General features: G+C 35.5%; 1 protein-coding gene across 14 annotated transcripts in view; it reads left to right on the forward strand.

The window, feature by feature from the left end:
* Window positions 842-18,024, forward strand: part of ODF2L (outer dense fiber of sperm tails 2 like) — a 21,700-nt gene continuing 4,517 nt past the window's right edge. For 2 of the 14 annotated variants that reach the window (XM_021405373.1, XM_021405387.1), the window contains exons 1-12: window positions 2,350-2,506; window positions 3,465-3,643; window positions 3,884-4,007; window positions 4,826-4,957; window positions 6,110-6,172; window positions 7,200-7,271; window positions 8,210-8,326; window positions 11,285-11,470; window positions 12,715-12,824; window positions 13,935-14,070; window positions 14,634-14,747; window positions 14,954-15,052. In XM_021405373.1, the coding sequence (XP_021261048.1) occupies window positions 2,366-2,506; window positions 3,465-3,643; window positions 3,884-4,007; window positions 4,826-4,957; window positions 6,110-6,172; window positions 7,200-7,271; window positions 8,210-8,326; window positions 11,285-11,470; window positions 12,715-12,824; window positions 13,935-14,070; window positions 14,634-14,747; window positions 14,954-15,052 (1,473 nt within the window). In that variant the 5' untranslated portion in view covers window positions 2,350-2,365. The other 12 variants (XM_021405379.1, XM_021405380.1, XM_021405381.1 and 9 more) reach the window with 12 other exon arrangements.

Consider the following 18,024-nt stretch of genomic DNA (forward strand, 5'->3'; position numbering starts at 1 on the left):
ACCAAGAGCATAGCTGACAAACTGCAATGCCAATGCAAAGGTCTGATGGAGATCATTAATTCCCTGCTAAAGCTATGGTTCCTATAAAGAACAAAGCAGCAGGCTTCTCCGCATGCAAAGACAAAATCTCTGCAATACAGGTATAAACAGGCTGTTAACCCGTAATTAATAATGGAGTGATTTCATCTTTACTATTATTATATATGTTGGAATTTAGCCTTTGAATTTTTTGTGTGTATATGAACTCTCTTTTCAGAAATCTGTGCCTCATCTTGTTCAGAGAGCATTTGTAGAGGGAGGAATGAAGCAATCCATCCCCAGCCAAGCTCCTCTTGACACAGTCTCTTACATGGCTCTGAATGCATGCTCCCAGTGCTGTTCCTGCATCGGGACACGCTCACTTGTTTTTCTGAATCTGAACCACTGCGTTGTGCAGCATGTGACACAGAAATGGCATTTAACACTGAGGAAGCCTGCGGTGACATGAGTTCCATGCATACTTGGCACCAGCTTGCAGAATTTGGGGTACCCTGGTGCACAGCATGTTCTGAGCAGAGCAATGCTGTGGCTGTGACCAGGGTTCTGTGGGAAGCACGGGGCTGTGCACAGGGGTCTGAGAAAGGCGTTTCTGTGGGATGTGATACAGAACGCCACACCTGCAGGAGACAGTCACCTGTGCGCTCTGCAGGTCCTGCACCTCGGTTTACATCTGTTAATCTTGTACAAACAATGTAGATTTACCTGGGGAGCATAAAAGCTAGCTGCATTATTTTTTTCTTTGTGCGGCAAAAAAGATTCCGAGAAGTCAGTTTAAACAAATAACGATGACCTCTGTAAAACATACTGTAATGGAAACACGCGGAAAGAAAACAAGCAGGAGCGGCGAGCATGCCGATCTCCAGGGCTCCCCAGGCGCCCTGTCCGCGCTGTGACAGCAGCCTCCCGGCGGCGCGGGGACGCGAGGCACCGAGCGCTCCGGGGAGCGCCCGCCTCAGCCGTTGTCGACGCCCAGTTGCCGCGGCAACGGCAGCAGCGATCTGGTGAGGGCCGCTCCCGCTGAGGGGCGGCGCGGTGGGCGCCCCGGGAGCGGGTGAAGGGAGCGGGGCCGGGGCGTGCGGGTGTCGTGTGGGGGGAGGGCGGGGCCTTGCACCTGTGCGCAGCAGGAGGGGAACTGCAGCTGCAAGCTTCGCCTCTAACTTCGGCTGCGTTCTGTTTGCTGCTGGGGGTGGTTGTTGTGCCACACTGTGAATTCATCGCCGCTTACGCGGTTAGTGAGCGATCAGCCTTACGCGGCGTGAATATCTGCGCAAAATTTCGCTTGTGTCGTGTTAAATCTCTGATGGCGCTGCGTTCTCTTTGGTACGCCGTGTTTTGCAGTGGGACCCAGCTGCGTCCTGGGGTAACCTTGCAGGTAGCGACGGATGGGTACCAGCGGGTGCTGAGACGCACGGAGCGTCCTGCAGCGCTGGCAGAGTGCCGTTACCACCGCCGCCAACCTCAGCCTTCCCGCTGCGTAACCGCACAGCCCCCCAAGGGGCTCTGCTGCTCAGGAGAAGTTTTTTCTTGCTGATATTAACGAGGCAAGTTTGTTCTGTTCTGTTCAGCTTGAAAAAATGGCACACTGAAACTATGTGAAAATCTTAATTCTTCTTTTCTGTATACATAGATGAGCTAGGATAAATTCAATTCCACGCTGAGCCTTCCAAGATGTATTTTCAATGAAAGCAATTAAATTCAACAACCCAGCTTTGGTTATTTAGCTAAGAAAAAGATACAGAGACCTGGATTGTGTTACACTAATTGGGGCCTGCTAGGAAATGTAAGCACATAGTAAAATGGGAAGCGTATGTATGCATTAAAAAAATAATAATAACAAAAGATAACTACACTATTGGAGTGTTGTTATTTACCTTACAGCAAGAGTTCAGAATAGAACAGTCTACATCCTGATTTTGTGAGGGAATCTCCCAGAATTCTGGTATGCATTTTCTCAAATACGTGACTAGGGAAATATATATGGAAGAACACAAACTTTCTGCCTGATGAACTTTTTTGGAGAGGATGCATCACTTGGTATGGAAGCAGGAGTAGTTGGTTCTGGCTGGGTAAGGCAGGGGTAAGGCAGCTTCCTGGTGCTTGGCAAGGGAGCAGGGCAGTGTGGTGTGTTTGCCAGCGTACACCAATACCTGGAGCTGGACTTCTGTGCCATGGGCCATAGGCAGTGCATTTCCCTGTGCGGCTCCAAGGAAGGCACTTGTTGCCAACTAGGAGAAGAGAAAAGCTGCTGTTGCTTCCAAATGGGATGAACTGCTGTGACACATGGTATCTCCACTTTCTTTGCAGGTAGTTTACCTTTGTCTCACGAATGAGGTGTGAGCTATCAGTTAGAGGGTGCATCCTGTGGTATCACAGGGTTGTACACTCATTGGAAATCATAAATGGAAGTGAGATTTCTTTGGTGCTTAACACTTCCGAATCGCCTGAAGAACTGACTTGTTTTATACTGGTATGCCTTGAACTGGGAATGTGTGTACCCTAGCAGTGAATGATACTAAATGCTACATAATTATGAATATGTTTCAGGGAAAGAGGTGTGTGGTACCTGTCACATACTGAGGGAAAACTCAGTTCACTGATTCTGCCACATAAAAATGATTATCATAGAACTACAAAAGCCATACAAGCTGAAAAATATTTTACTGAGCTAAGCAAAGAATCTGACGATCTAGAGCAACAAGTAAGAAAATGGGTAAAACCAAACACAGTACCAATGTGAATATAAATTTATAATGCAAATCTTTAACATTTAGTCTTATCATTTTCTTTATTAGAAATAGTTGAAATGTATATATTCTTTTATGTCCTGTGCATGAAAATGTTCCTGCAAAGTTGGAAAGAGTTCAGAGGGTCATATAAATCAAAATATAAGATAAATCACAATGAATTCATATTTAACAGTAGTTAGATATGAGCAGTAGTGTGATATGGAACTCACATGGAAACTTTGTGAAGAACCAAGATTTCTTTTAAAATTAAATGTGTTTTTTCCTTTCTGACTTTCTTGGTTCTCTTCTGGATGTCATAACCTTTACTTCTTGCAGGCTAACAGGTGGGTGTTAATTCTGAACATTTTTTAATTTCAGAGGTACTTTTTTTGATCTTTAGGTTTTTGTAGAGCTGGTGGTCTTATGGCATGAGGCTTTTTATTGGCAGCTACAGAGGAAGTAGCTTAATAGACTGTGGGGAAGATAATTACGTGAGAACTGGAAAATGGCATGATTCATTCAGGTCCATTCATTTCTCAATTCTCGGAAGTGTTCTTAACAATTCCCTCTAAGCTAATTAATTACTGTTGGGGCAGAAAATCACCATTCCTGCTTCTAATGTACTTATTTTGTGGTAGTGAATCTGCACCATTGTAACCAAGGACAAATTAAACTCTAACTGAATACATTGTTTATAAGTTTGCAGGGACTGTGCAGGAGGACACTTGGAAAAAGATGTGGGGGCCATGTCCTGATAAACATGGGATCAAGATTACGGACCTGTCCCCACTGCTTAAAGAAAGCTCACCAAAAAATCACCTGCAGCAAAACTTGAATGAAAGCATAGAAAGAAGATGCGCTTCAGACAAAGAGAAAAGGTAAAATTTCATGGTACAAGGAATGTTTTAGTAAGCTACGTTTTAATTTAATTTTAAATAGGTATTTGAGAATAGTGATGCAGAGAAGCCAAAGTGTGAGACCCATACTCCACCAATTTTCTATGCATCTTTTTAAAAAACAGTTGTAAAATTCTGTATTATGAACTAGGCATGAATCTTGTCTATTTGCATACTTACTGGCAAAAGTCAATTTGTATTTATTATTTTCTATGTGGTCAGAGAGAAGGAAAATGCCTCTTGTGAAAATGGTGCTTCACAGGAGATTTTTGAAGAAGAAATGGCAATTAGTCCAGCAGAGAACTTGGTGCCAACTTTTAAAGACACACTTGATGGAATGACAGGTGTAAGTACATTGCAGTCAAAAGTTTGTACACATACTAAATGCTGAATTCAATTAGTTATTATTGTTTAAATTTATTGTCTATCAATGTCTGTGGATTTTTTTAATTTAGAAAGTCTTAAATTTCTGATCTCTACAAATGCTTGTCCCATTTGTGAACTGTATAAAAGAGTTCTTGAAAGAGCAGAGAGGTGTGAATTTTCCAGTTGTAACTTTTGACAGACATATACATAAACCTTATTTAGATATGTTCCTTAAAGCCTGCTTGCCATTGTTTTTAAGGAAAAAAAGATTTGCAAGTCACAAGTCAATGCAGCCTGACTATAATTAGAGGGATTTTTTCATGTTTTTTAAAAATAATTTATCAATTTAAACTGTCATCCCAGAGTTTCATTTGAACTTTTCTCCAAGAACAGTAACACAAAAGGACTCTGTATAATTATATACAGATGAGGATAAGATGACTTCTTTGCAAGGAGTTGTAGTAAATCTTTTGATTCCAAAGTTTTCACTTTTTTTTTTTCTTGATGCTAGCATGACACCTTTAAAGTGAGATTTTGGGCTATTTATCAGAAAGAAATATTAAACCTTAAAAAGATACCTTATCTCTATTAGATTGGGAGAAGAACCTGTGTGTTTCATATACTCCTTAAAGATTACTACGGCAGGATTTTTTTCTTTTGTTATTTTACTTTTAAATGTTACAAACATTTATTTATTTTTAGTGTCTGTATTTGAAAAGAAAATCTAAATATTAGTAACAAATGTTTAAGGAAACATTGTAGATCACACATAATTTCTTGGTTACAATGTTTTAACAGGTTTGTAAGCTTTCTACATCAGAGATGATAGTTATTGATACGCAAGAGGATTTGCTGGTAAAAGAATTAATAACACTCAAAACCACCAAAAGATTGTTATGCCTTTTACTTCAAACAAGAGAAGAGAAACATGTAAGATTATCCAAAGCAATCATTAGCTTCCTGTGGGAGCCAGGGATCACATGTCTGTGAATTGCAAAACAGGTTCTGAGCACCTGGACAATGGAGGGAAAGAGGACAGTCCCATAGGGAACTGCTTAAAATAATGGGAATGCAGAGAGATTAAAGAGATGGATGCTCCTGGGGAGCCAGATGGGTTGTGACAGGATGCAGGAGCTAGTTAGGCACAGGTAGTTCCAGCTGGAAGAGAGATACTTACTTTAAAAGGATTGAAAACACCTGTTCCAATTCCTGATATAGAATGCAATATACTTTGGAGAGCAAGCACAGCATATATTAGCCTGTGCTAGGATACCAAGCATAGAATGCAATTTGAATGAATGATCTGCTCTGCCATCGTTCTCTGGCTAATAAATTCATTGTTGGTGCATGCGTGATCCAGGACACCTCATGGTGCTGACTGTCATTCAGAGTTTAGATTAGGTTTAACAGCCTGAAGTGTGGAGTTACCTTGTCTCCTTGGAGACACTAGATTCATTCTCTCACCAGTGGCATTAAATGCTTTGGATTTACAAACTGAAAGTCCCACTGTTTGTGTTTGTTTTGCTTTATTTATTTAAATTTGGCCCTCCTCCAAAAGTTGTATTTTAAAATGTAATTGACAGTGTTATAGCTACATACACTCTTTTAGATTTACAGTAACAGTCAACATAGGTTGATTTTTCAGTTCTTCCAGCCTATGTTTTCTGTTTCATTATTCAAATTTCATATCTAACTGAAGTTGCTGAAAGCAAGATATCAATAGTTATCAACAGTTAACATTAGTTTTGAAAGTATTATAATTTGTACAAATGTTTTTACTGTTATTGACTATGTGTTCAAATAATATCTAAGCACATAAGGTTTTTAGACTGCTTTTTGCTGAAAGAAATAAATTGGTATATGGAATGACCCTAGTTTGCTCCTGCTGAGAAGTTCTACGTGCTAAATAAATTGGATCTTTAAGGTTTAAACAACCAACTCTAAATAGTCCATTAGTATGCAAGTTATATTTGTATGTACCAAACTGAAAATGAACTAAATAGTATGCCAAATTCAAAGCTAAACACTAAATCAATTATAAGCTGAAGTAATTTGCTAACATTTCCTGCTTTTGTCCTGCAGATCAACGGCAAAAGCATCGACACTTTGATACAGAAGTTAAGTGAAAAGGAAACCCACAATACTGTAAGTAAGCTAAAATATCTGTTACTTTTTTGTTTTACACTGTACACTTAAAAAGGACTATATCATAGTGTACAATTTCACATCAGAGTAGCATAGGGAGTATACTGCTTACTGATACAGTTGAACTGTTGGTACCACTTCATTATTGCATGTTTCAGAAGTGATGTGTGCTGGGTTTTGGCATCACTTCTGTTACAGAGTAGAATGCATTATATATTGTTTTGAGCGTAGAGTAGACTCAGAGTAATTATTGCAGTTACTGTAACTGAAATAAATATTTCTATATAATTACATACTGGCTCTGCTTTGTGCAGTACTTTTTTCAGCTAGGACATGCCATTTATTTTAATAAGAATGAGCAGATAGAAAAGACCTCTAAGATTGTCTAGTCCAGCTGTCAACCCATCACCAGTAAATAAAAAGCTTAGAAAACAGTCTCTTCTATTTCAAAGCCATTCCTTATTTCATCAAACTATATCTGGTATAGACTGAACTAATAAATAAAGCTAAAATAGTGGAGCAGAGAGCTAAAATAAAGAGCTGTCCACTTAAAAAATGCACTAGTTGGATTTTGTTCATAAATATTTATTAGGCCTATGTTTATGCGGTATTAACTTCTTGTTTGCTATAATCTCTGGACAGGTTCTGTGTTCTGTTCATCTTTTGTTTTCCTATCATTTTTCCTACTGCCCACCATATATTTTTTAAAAGCAGTATTTTTTCTTTTTAGGGCAATGTAACAAATATTTAGAACAACTTGATATGTATGAAATTGTGAAATATATTTCAAACTAAGACCTAATGACATAACTCAAACATGAGCCTATTTTGATCTATACAGTTAAAGTAAACATTGATTCATCAGTATGCGTTTGAGGCCATGGTTTCTGCCATTTTAAAAATGATGGCAGTATTTGTGATGTATCATCACAAAATAGAATCTCAGTTATTCTTAACTGAAATGTTTGTCAGTGTGTATTACATTATTAGGCATGAAAATAGTTTATTTTTTTCCCCCTTCATGAAGAGTCTCAGGAGAAAGATAGCAGAAAGAGAAGAACATATTAAAGAACTTTCATCCACTATTCAGCTTAAAAAAGTGAGTGATAAGCTATTTTGGAATGAATGTTTTATCCCAGTATGCTATATTCTTATTTTCTAGTGTTTTGGTGAAAGTAATTATTTCAAAGATCCAGGCATTAAAAAATGCCTGAAAGACATTTCTATGCATAAATATATTCAAACCATCGAGACTGTATCCACACCTATTTTGAGTACAAATTTTCCTTAACACTAATGCCCCACAGTTCTGGGAGAGCCATAAATCCAGACTAATGGCTTTGGACTTCGAGTGCTCTTCTTACTCGTATCTGTAGTAAACACTCACACTAGTACATTAACATACTCCTCTAGTTGATTCTAGTAACATGATTTCTTTCTGACTGTTTTTATTATTATTTTATTTAAAGCAATCCAAAAGAATTAGTTTGCACAAATATCATAGATCAGCTAACTTAAGTTCTGGTGGGAATTTGTCTTTCCTTTACTATTTATGTATGCCTCTAAAATTGAGTTTGATTTAAATGTATCAGTATTTCTTACAGCAGTTGGTGGTCTTTGGGGTTTAATGAAGATTAGTTCAGATCTAATTATTTAGAGCAGAACTTAACAGTTTGGCTTAATTTTGGTGGACCTGTTATCTAGATACCTTTGCTTAGCCTGGATTTCTGTGTTAGTGCATCCGGGCCCAGTTCATCTTACAGAATTAAATTAAATATGAGGCATCAAGTGTACGTACATTCTTTAAAGTTTGTGATTTTTGATAGCTTTCTACAAAAAGGTCATACTGATGACATTGATAACAGTAAGAAGCTACTGCTTATGAGGATACTTGTGGACTATGTTTTATCTTTTCCAGCATTTGAAGGCTTTAAAATGTCAGCTGGAAATTCTGCAGCAAAGTAGAAAGAATATAGTTTACGTCATATGGCATTATCTCCATAGACTAGTAGATTTGTGTTTATTTCCCTTTTTTAGGTCAAAGTACTGAAAGAAGACTACCTGTCAGGATCGGTAAACACAGTTGAAGCTCATCTGCATCATCAGATTCAAAGGAAAGAAGTGGAGAACAATGAATTAAAGCTGAAAACACAGGTTATATGCAAATTAGAAAGCCCTTCTGTGATCAGGATTTATTTCAGAATTGAGAGTTAAATCTTTTTTAGGTATTGCTTTGATCAAATGGAATAAAAAAATACATTATTTCATATATCACTTGAAAGAAAACTTTCTAAGAAAAATCTGAAACAATTAAAAAAAATAGTATTCATATTTTGCAGTCTATCTCCGTTGTCTTAATTGCAGGTTATTTTCTTCTAATTATTTCAACTTACACATACTAGTAGTCTTGCTAAAGAAAAGTTAAGCATACATAGAAGTGTATTCACCTAATTTTACTGTCTGGAAGACTGATATCTTTCCTAAAGCAGTTTCCATACAGTCAATAGAAAGAGAGAGAAAAGTCCCCAGAACGAATTTTCCATTGAAAGTTGTTTGAGATAAGTATGATTGACCAGCACCTGTTTCTTTTTATTAACTGTGGAGGAATCAATAAATGACTTAATACTGACTGAAACACTTGTGACTAATTCCTAATCTCACCGTGCTTAAGGCAGATGAAATGCTTTCCATTTCATTTTAAAAAAAAAAGTTGTGAATTTGGGCATTAGCAGCAGTTACTGGTTGTAGACTCACATCAAGGACAAGGTCAGGTGCCAGATGCTGGAGTTGTAAGCGGTCTCTGATTTTAGTGTTTGAGTCTTGTAAAGAACATAGATATAAATGAAAAAAAACCTTGGCTGGAAAATAATGTATTATTTATTTTCAAAAATTTTTTTTAGTACCATACATACCCCTACAAACTGTGCAAATTTGGAGTTGTTAAGGAACCTATCTCAACTCAATTGTAAGAGAAAAGTCACTTAAATCTGACTGTATTCCATGTTTTCCTCTGAATAAAAATTGATTTCTTGTGCTACCTAGCACATTTGTTTGAATTACTACAACATTTTCATTAAATAGTACTTGGATAAAGTAATGTAATGTATAACTTTATTTTCATTCAATCTTTGTATAAAAGTGTTGTTTGTTTTCCTCCCAAAAATGCTAAAGTCAGTTGACAGCAAAAGTCCTGGAGGTGATTTTTTTGTTAGTACTTAGAAAAAGATTGGGATGGCTTACAGAATTTAATTCTCCTTATAAATTTACCTCGGTCACTAAATAATGCCTAAAGCACTCATTCTTATATGATTCTGACCCCCTGTGGTTGTAACAGGAGATAACAGTTATTTACTGGAACCAACAGTTAAGGAAAACTGTACGTAGACTGATTTTTTTTATTTTCGCTATTCTTTGAAGTCATTTTTCCTGCAAGTCATGTCTTTTATATGAAAACTGCTTCCTGCAAATATATAAATATTTTTTTAATCATTTAATTTTTGGAAGTTGTACTTTTGCTTCTTGTTGAATCTTAGTAAACTGAGACCGTCTTTCACACAGCAAACTGCATATATTTTCCATTGATTGTGAAAAAGTTTTGGGGTCATTAGCAGTGCCTATACTGGCAGGTATCATTTTATATGCATAATACGTGCATTTTGTAGCAACTGGTAGACAATATTGTGAATAAATCTGGCAGGTTAACATAGTTACTAGGTAAATGGTGGGTTGTTATGGTCTTCATTCATGCAGAACATAATTAAGTTAAATGTTAGACCCAGAATCAACTGTAAAAAAAAAAAATATATATATATTGCATGTTTCTAGTCATTCTTACAATTAGGATATTTATCAGTGACTTGAGGAAAAAAGTATTTATACTGCTAGTGTCTATACATTGCTGTAGTTTGGCAGAAGAATAGCAAGTGAGATGAATGGAACTTGCTCTTGTCTTTCCGTTAAATTATTGTCCGCCACTAGCTTGTGCATGTTTGTGACAAGATATAGCACCTTTAAAAATAATTGTATCTGAGATTCTTGAAGTAGAATCCAGTATGGCTATTATTAGCATAGAATCATAGAATTAGCTAGGTTGGAAAAGATCTACAAGATCATCCAGTCCAACCATCCACCTACCACCAATAACCCCACTAAACCATGTCTCTCAATGCTATATCTAAATATTTCTTGAACACCTCCAGGGACGGTGACTCAACCACCTCCCTGGGCAGCCCATTCCAGCGCCTGACCAATATATATTAATAATATAATTCTTATTAAATATTATTAATAATTTTTAATAATATTTAATAATTAATATTTAATAATTGATATATTATATTTATTATATAATATTATTATATAAAATAGCATTTTTTGCCTTAGTACCCATCAAACACAAAATATAAAACTCTAAAAAGTTTATTTACTAGACAGTTCCATTCCATTTTTAGAGTGGTGTCATTATATTCAGGGGAAAAAGTTAGATCTTGCAAGAATATAGTATATTGTCGTCTGACAACAGTCCGTATCATAATGCATATATTCAGAAAAATATCTTGGTCTTTCTTGTCTTCTTGACTTAAAATACTCAAATCCAAGATCTTAACTTTCATGTTAAAATTTCATTGGCAGTTTTACTGATCTCCAGTCCTAGTCATGTGCTTGCTAACTATAGATTCAGACCATAGGCTACCTCGATTTATATCACTAGTAACATAATGTGATATTCTTCAAAATGAGTCATTAGGGGGTGGTGTAACCACTCCTATTTCCCATCTCATAAATGGGTTTAATGCCTGTGCCATGTCACCTACATTGGAATTTTTCATTCGTTTCAGCGAGCATGTGGTGATGGTTAGACTTATGTCTTTCCCCCTGCTCCTACTTGTTTCTGCTTTTACACCTCCTCAACCTCTTATCTTGCTTGTCTTTGTAATGAGTTCCCTAGCTCTGTACAAATGTTGACTAACTCCTTGTGTCAACCAGAAGATTTCATATGCAGAGATGTTCATGGAAGCAGATTATAAATGCAATTACTATTCTTCATTATGATACCTCACAGATTTATAAGATGTAGGATTTGGAAAGAGTTGATATTTAATTATGCTGCAGACTCTAGAGAAGAAAATAGCAGAGTGGAAACTTCAAGTTGGTGAATGCAAGCGTCAGATGTTAGCCTTGAGGGAAACAAGTGAGCAAAAGAAGGCTGATCTGAGAAGAGCGATCAGGTCCCAGAAACGAGAAACTGAATGCTTTGAAGAAGCTGTGGAAAACCTAACCTCCAGAATAAAAGAACGTGTGAGTGATTATACTGAGCCATGTTGTCCTGTGGTAAATTGAAAAATTGGGAAGCTTTCACCTTTGTAAAATAGGAGAGTTTGTTGTGAGATTGTTTGCATCTCTTATTTTTGCTCCTCAGATAAGGAAAATCTTGCTATGAGTGACACGCAAACTATTCTTGTATTCACTGTTGTTGTTTTGTTAAAATTTATTGACTGACTTAAGCCACAAGGTTGTACACTTCATAGTAATTAAGCAGAGTCTGATCAGCTTAATTTATACCTCCTCTGATCTTCCTGTTAGATCTTTGTGGAGATACAATGACTAAGCTCAGAAGTACAGTATACTGAAAGATCAGAACTGGGATTTGAAGTCTTTGTTTCCTTTATTTATTAGCTTTTGGCATCTCATGTGGATGCTTAGCGTTCTATTTCCAAGCTGCTTTCTTTGAACTTTTTCAATATCCAAGCACATAACTTTAATTAAAATTGTTGCATGGCTTCTGCCTTGCCCTTCACTTGTGTGCAGTGTGTAATTTTTGAAAAATATCAAATGGATCATGAATGTGCTGAGATATCTATCGACTTATTTAGATTTCCTAATAAAGGTGTTTTCACAATCTTCTGTGCATTGCCATGGCTTAGGATTTGTCTGTATTAAGGATATTTTTCCAGTTAGTATATCTGGAGATGGTTAATAATTTGTTTTCTTTTATCTTTGTGAGAAGTTACATTTAGCAGTACAGAGTAGCATCTGCTTATCTCCTGAACTGGTAGTGTTCTGTAGTCACACCGTTGTTTTCTTTCCATTGAAGACCTCGTTTACTTTCAAGATAGAGTGTGTTGGTTAACGCTGGAATTTATGTAATCTTGCATTTCTTATATAGCTATATATATTTTTTAGTTCTTAAAATGTTTTGACAAAATTTTATTTTGGTATTAACTTATGCAGTTTATGTATAGAAGGGATGCATTGGAGGCATTTTTAAGAAGTTTTTAATCTTAAATAATGGTATATTCTGAAGTTGATATACAGTACCAGTGTTTAACTGTGTTTATGTTTTGAAAGTAAGTTTGTATTAGATTTTTTTTTTTTAAATGTGGTAGTTTATTTGTTCTCTTTTTGAGATAATAAGACAAAATTTATGTTATGTTGTACTAGAGAGTTCCAGTAAATAGCTCTTGTGTTTAAAAGATTTTGTAGTATGAGCACTCTTCATGGCATCCTTATGATACAAGATTTGTAATTAATGTATTCTGTAGGAAGTCAAATTGTCTGAGATACTGTCAGCTTCCAATGTCTGGAAAAAACAGCACGATAGAATGGTAGAAGAAAAGAAAATGTTAGCAATGCAAACAGAAGACCTAAAGAAGTAAGTTAAACTAGTGAAGATCTAATTTGGTTTCTGTAGTAACAGAAATTTGATATTTAGTAGCTTATTAGTGTTGACAGTGTAAGCAATTTTATGTATTCATATTAAAATTCTGAGTAGAATCTAGAAGCTGGAAACTAGAATATGTTTAAGAATCCTAGCTTCATTTTGCAAGCGTTTTTTTTTTTTTTTTTAAATAACTCCCCTGTAGAAATGAGGAACTTATTACTTCCCCTGCATAGTTTCAACAGGAGCTTGCTAGAGATTATTGTGCTGTTTCACAGAATCATTTATTTAGTGATTCAACAACTTGAGTCTTAACCCTTGCATCTGCTGCAATGTAAAAATTTCTTACTTGGGCTTCCAGGCTCTACTGCAGATTAATGACAGCAAAATTATTGTGGTTCCGCTAATATCTCATCCTACTAGTGGACAGAGTTCCTCCCAGATGCACATTTGAACAGTTTACTCTTGTCTGAAAAAGCGAGACAAAACTGTTCAATCTTATTCAAGTAGTGAAATGCAGACAAAGAGTATGCCATCTTCTTTGTCAGACAATGACAAATATCTTTTAACTCTGGGGAGAAATATGGACTCCAGTTCAAAAAAGCAAGACAATAGTAAGTGTTTTTATGTTAGATCTAAGGCAGAATGTTAATTTTTAAAGATTTTGATTCATGCTCAAATATGGACAACTCAAATTAAATTGGCTTGACAGTTTGACTTTTTGTTTCAGAAAAATCTGTTATTTCTGAAAATATTTTCAGCATATTTTAAAATCTCACAGGAGTGCAGGTAAATGAGGTGACGCTGGAAATCTGTCTAGCCAGCTATGGAAAGAAAAGGAAAACATCTGTGATAGTTTCTTCAAGTACTCTTTTTACTTACTGCTGTTTTTTACCATTTGTATTTGAACTGGAAATGTAAGTCTGTGTTTGAAATGTACCATTCTACCAAGACCTGTGGAACTAGACAGAGTATGACTACCTAAACAGTGAAACAATTATCACTGTATGACTTCAGTAACATGAGAAAAAATGATGAGGGATAAATCACAAGTTATTGTTTTTAATAATGGAAAGTACACAGAATTTCTTGCTATCTAACAAGGCAGATCACAAGCCTTTCTGAAGATCTGAAAAGAAAGGAGGAATACAGAAAGAAATCTAACGAGGAAATTCTTGGAAAATTAAATTCTGTTAACTCTGAAAATGAGAAGATTTATCTTGAAAATGAAAAATTAAAGGTGAGATTACTATAAATCACTGAGGAATGGCTTTGCATTTCTGATGCATTAAAGAATTAACCACTTTAATTTGCTTTTGTCCTTCTGTCTAGAGATGCCAAACATGTAGAAATAAATTTTGTCACCCATTTTTTCACAGTAAGTGGAATGAAATGTTGAAAATTTATCAGTGGAAATCCATGGCAAATCTAGGAACAGGATTTTCTAGTCATTCTATTTAACCAGGATGTCATTTGTTTTACAGTCAGTACCTATAAAATTGCTTACCTGGAAATTATTCTCTTTAATATAAAATCAAGTTTCACAAACACAGGAATTGAATTCAGCTTGATTACTGGTACAGTTTTTTAAAGAATTTTCAGGTTTTTACAGCATTTACCTTCCAAAGTAAATATTCTTACAAGCTGATAAATGAGCTGTGGACTGTCATTTTTGATTGATAGGATAAGTAATTCTTACTACTTTTTATGTCTTCAGGCCACTTTATAGCAATATTGTAGATTGTGTTGTTTTAATAACATTGTTCACATGCTTTGGGTTTTTTCCCCCATGTTTTAATCGAGGCTTCCCTTGCTGCTTTGGAAATCAGTACTGTTTCTGTTGAAAATGACCTGCTACGTCTGCAAGAAAAGATCAAGCTGCAGGAAAACTTTGTTGAACACTACTATAAAAACCAGGTGAACAGCATATATATATATTCAAACATAGGCTTTAAATCTATAGACAGTTTAGAGTAAATCATAAAAGTTTTATTTATAATAGAACATTTGTTGTCACTGTGTTTATAATACTGGTGTAACACTAAGAACGATAGAAGCAATGTTAATAGCTCTATTTTTCTAGATTTAAAAAAAAAAAAGGGTAAAAATATGTTGTGTCCTAGGTACAAGAATTACAAGCAGAAGTATTGAAATCCAGACATAAAGTGGTCTTCAGTGAAAACAAAAGAACAAGAGAAAGCAAATGCTTAGAAGTCTATGAGGTGAGTTTTGCCTTAATATGACATGCCCCCTGAACAGTTTTGTAGGAGTCTGATCCTTCAGATGTTATTGATCGACTTAATAGAAGTAATAAGGTACTGGCTTTTTTTATTTTTCCATATTAAATCTGAATTTGAATGCACTGAATGCTTTACTAACTTTACTTTTGAGTGGGTGTTTTCTGGGTACTATACAACTGGTAATAGCTAGGAAGAAAATGATTCCAAGACAAATGACTAAGGGGTTGGGTTGCTATTTTAGAATTCATTCCACCACTTTTTAAAAATATGATTTTGTTGATAATTTTAAAACTAGATCTCTCAGCAGAGCACTTATGAAAGTTGCATTGGAAGTAAAACCTACTGTAAGACTGTTCAGTGGTGTAAGTTTGTTTTATGTAGCAGCCAAAAGCGAGAGCTAACACAGAGGCGAGTTTTAAGTTTTTTCAGCAGGTGGAGCTGAATACTGGAACATGGTTAGCACTTTCTTAAGCATCAGAAAAACATCATAGAAAAGTAGTAGTAAAATCACTTTCCTCAGTTTCATTTCTCATCACGTTACATACTTTTTTAAGCAATCCTGAGGCAGTGACAGGTTTTCAATTGCCTGCTGTGGTTTTAGAGAATAGAATTAGTTCTCAGCAAACAGCATCTCAGATGTTCATTTTATTTTATACTCATTATTTTTCAATGATTCATCTAGAACCATTGAAATCATAAGAGAAGGGAGAAAAATATTTTATGATCCCATGAATAATATTTGTGCAGCATTCTATGCAGCTTTAGGTGGCATCAGTTGTTGTCCTCTTTTCAAATACTGCAAAACGTATATGGCTAGAATTTTTCCAGGAATCTTCTTTTTGCATGTAATCTTCTACAATATATTATGGTAAAAATAAGAATTTGGATGTTGCTAACAATTGTGTAATTTTGCAAATGTTTGTTATCAGTGTTACTGAGTCTCCAATAGCACGTGTCTTGAGAGAAAATTCTCCAGTGAGCTCGTAACTTTGTGGGTTTTTTGATGAAACAAATGACACTATGCAACTTGTGTAGGATTTTAGATTTACTACTTGTATGGAAAGCCGTTAGGTATCATAACAGTTAATTTATGGCTTTACACTTACATTTTTCTACTGTGATGATACTGTACAGGTGAGAGACAAAACAGAGCCTAAGTTGAAGGTGTTAGAACATGTCTGTGGCTTACTGAAAGCAGCTGAAGGAAAGCTGCTAGGATTTCAAGCAAACCTTGCGTATTGGGAAAGAATCAATGCGCAGAAATGCAAAACCCCTGGGGAGCCACAGGTTCAGGTGCTTATTATGTATTGGTTTTTTAAAGATAAATGAGGAAATTATGTAGAAGAAAGTCTCTGGAATATTTTTTCCTATTAGTGCTCGTGATAGTTAAGCTGTTTCCTTTGTGTCATAAATCAAAAGCTGAGAAAGTATTGCCAAGTGTATTTACATGAATTCAGGATGGGAGAAGAAATTCTAGTTACTTATACTTACTTTTCTACTTTGTAACTTTTATATTAATATATTCTCAATCATTTAGAATAGCTATGTCCTGAGAAGTCTTTCAGAATTCTTCTATGGAAAAAAGTGTGCAAATCTAATTATTGTTTGTATCTTGAGGAATAATTTAGTACCACATTCATTTTGTTTTTTTAATGACTAATTTATAAACCTGATGACATCTGCTCAGAAAAATAGTCATTAATTATATTTTTATGATAATTTCAACATTTTAATGAAAACATTATAAAGGTGGGTAAAAAGAAACCAAATACACGCTTTAATAAAATAATTTCTATTTTTAGCAGCATGTTAACACTATTGCTTTTATTTCTTCTTAAAGTGTGATTCTAAATGTTTCTCAGTATTCTTTGTCTGTGGCATCCACTTCTGGGGTTTGAGCTTTTTTCCTAATTTGCTTAGTTTCACTGTGCTTTGGGTTGGAAGAGAATAATTTGCTAGCACAAATGACACAGGTGTTTGAATCAGTAGGGTGGGAAAAAAATTTATCTTCCTGTGTGTGGAAGACATGCTGACTTCAGCTGAAACACAGTGAGTCTCTATGTGTCTCTACATGCTTTATTCTTTTTTTCCTTAAAAAATGTAGATCTTGATTATCTTTTCCGATTTCCTGTCATTATCATCATTATAGCATAAAATTTTTCTTGTTTCTGTCATTATAAATACTCATTTCAGAAGCTTATAAATCCATCTTTGCTTAGCAAATTACTTAAGCAACAATTAGTTTTGAGGTGCACATATAAGATTATGTATGTATTTTTAGTTTTACTATGTATATTTATGAATAAATAAATTTTAAAAAGTATAGTGAAGTAATTGGAGAATATAACCACTAATCTGGTAAACAGCAGTTAAGTTCTAGTAGTAAACCTTGATTATGTCCTTTAGATATTCTAATCATACGATTCGATTTTAGGAAAATTCCTTTTGAAGTAACTGGATCGTGTGCAGAAGCCCATTTCTGGGTTTATCTGGACCAGGACATCAGCTTACTGCCCCTCCATTGAAGGCTTTTTTTTTACTATCAGCCTGTTAACACAACAGCCTGTAATTACATAAGCAAATTCAGCTGTTTTAGCTCAGGTTACTGAATGGAACTGCTTGATGTAGTCCAGAGAATGATGGAGGTTGTCCTTAAGTCATGGTGCCAGCAGAATGGAGATGTGGCCATTTACTGCTGATCTGATGCCGATGGATGGTAGCAAGAGCAATAATCTCATTGCTACTGTTCGAAGATTTAAAAGTAAACACGTGAAAGTTTGTCAATCTGGATGCTGGGTAGGGGTGAGACAGTTTGGCTTCTTGCTTTTTTTCAGCCTCTTCTTATGAACTCAGTTGTCTCTTTTGATTATACATACCACTTTCAGAAATTCTTTGTCAGTACAACCTTGCTCTTTCATGATAATGGTGTGTGTGTATATATATTATCATATATC

Source organism: Numida meleagris, chromosome 7 (assembly GCF_002078875.1).
Source record: "Numida meleagris isolate 19003 breed g44 Domestic line chromosome 7, NumMel1.0, whole genome shotgun sequence".
NCBI classification, from domain to species: Eukaryota; Metazoa; Chordata; class Aves; order Galliformes; family Numididae; genus Numida; species Numida meleagris.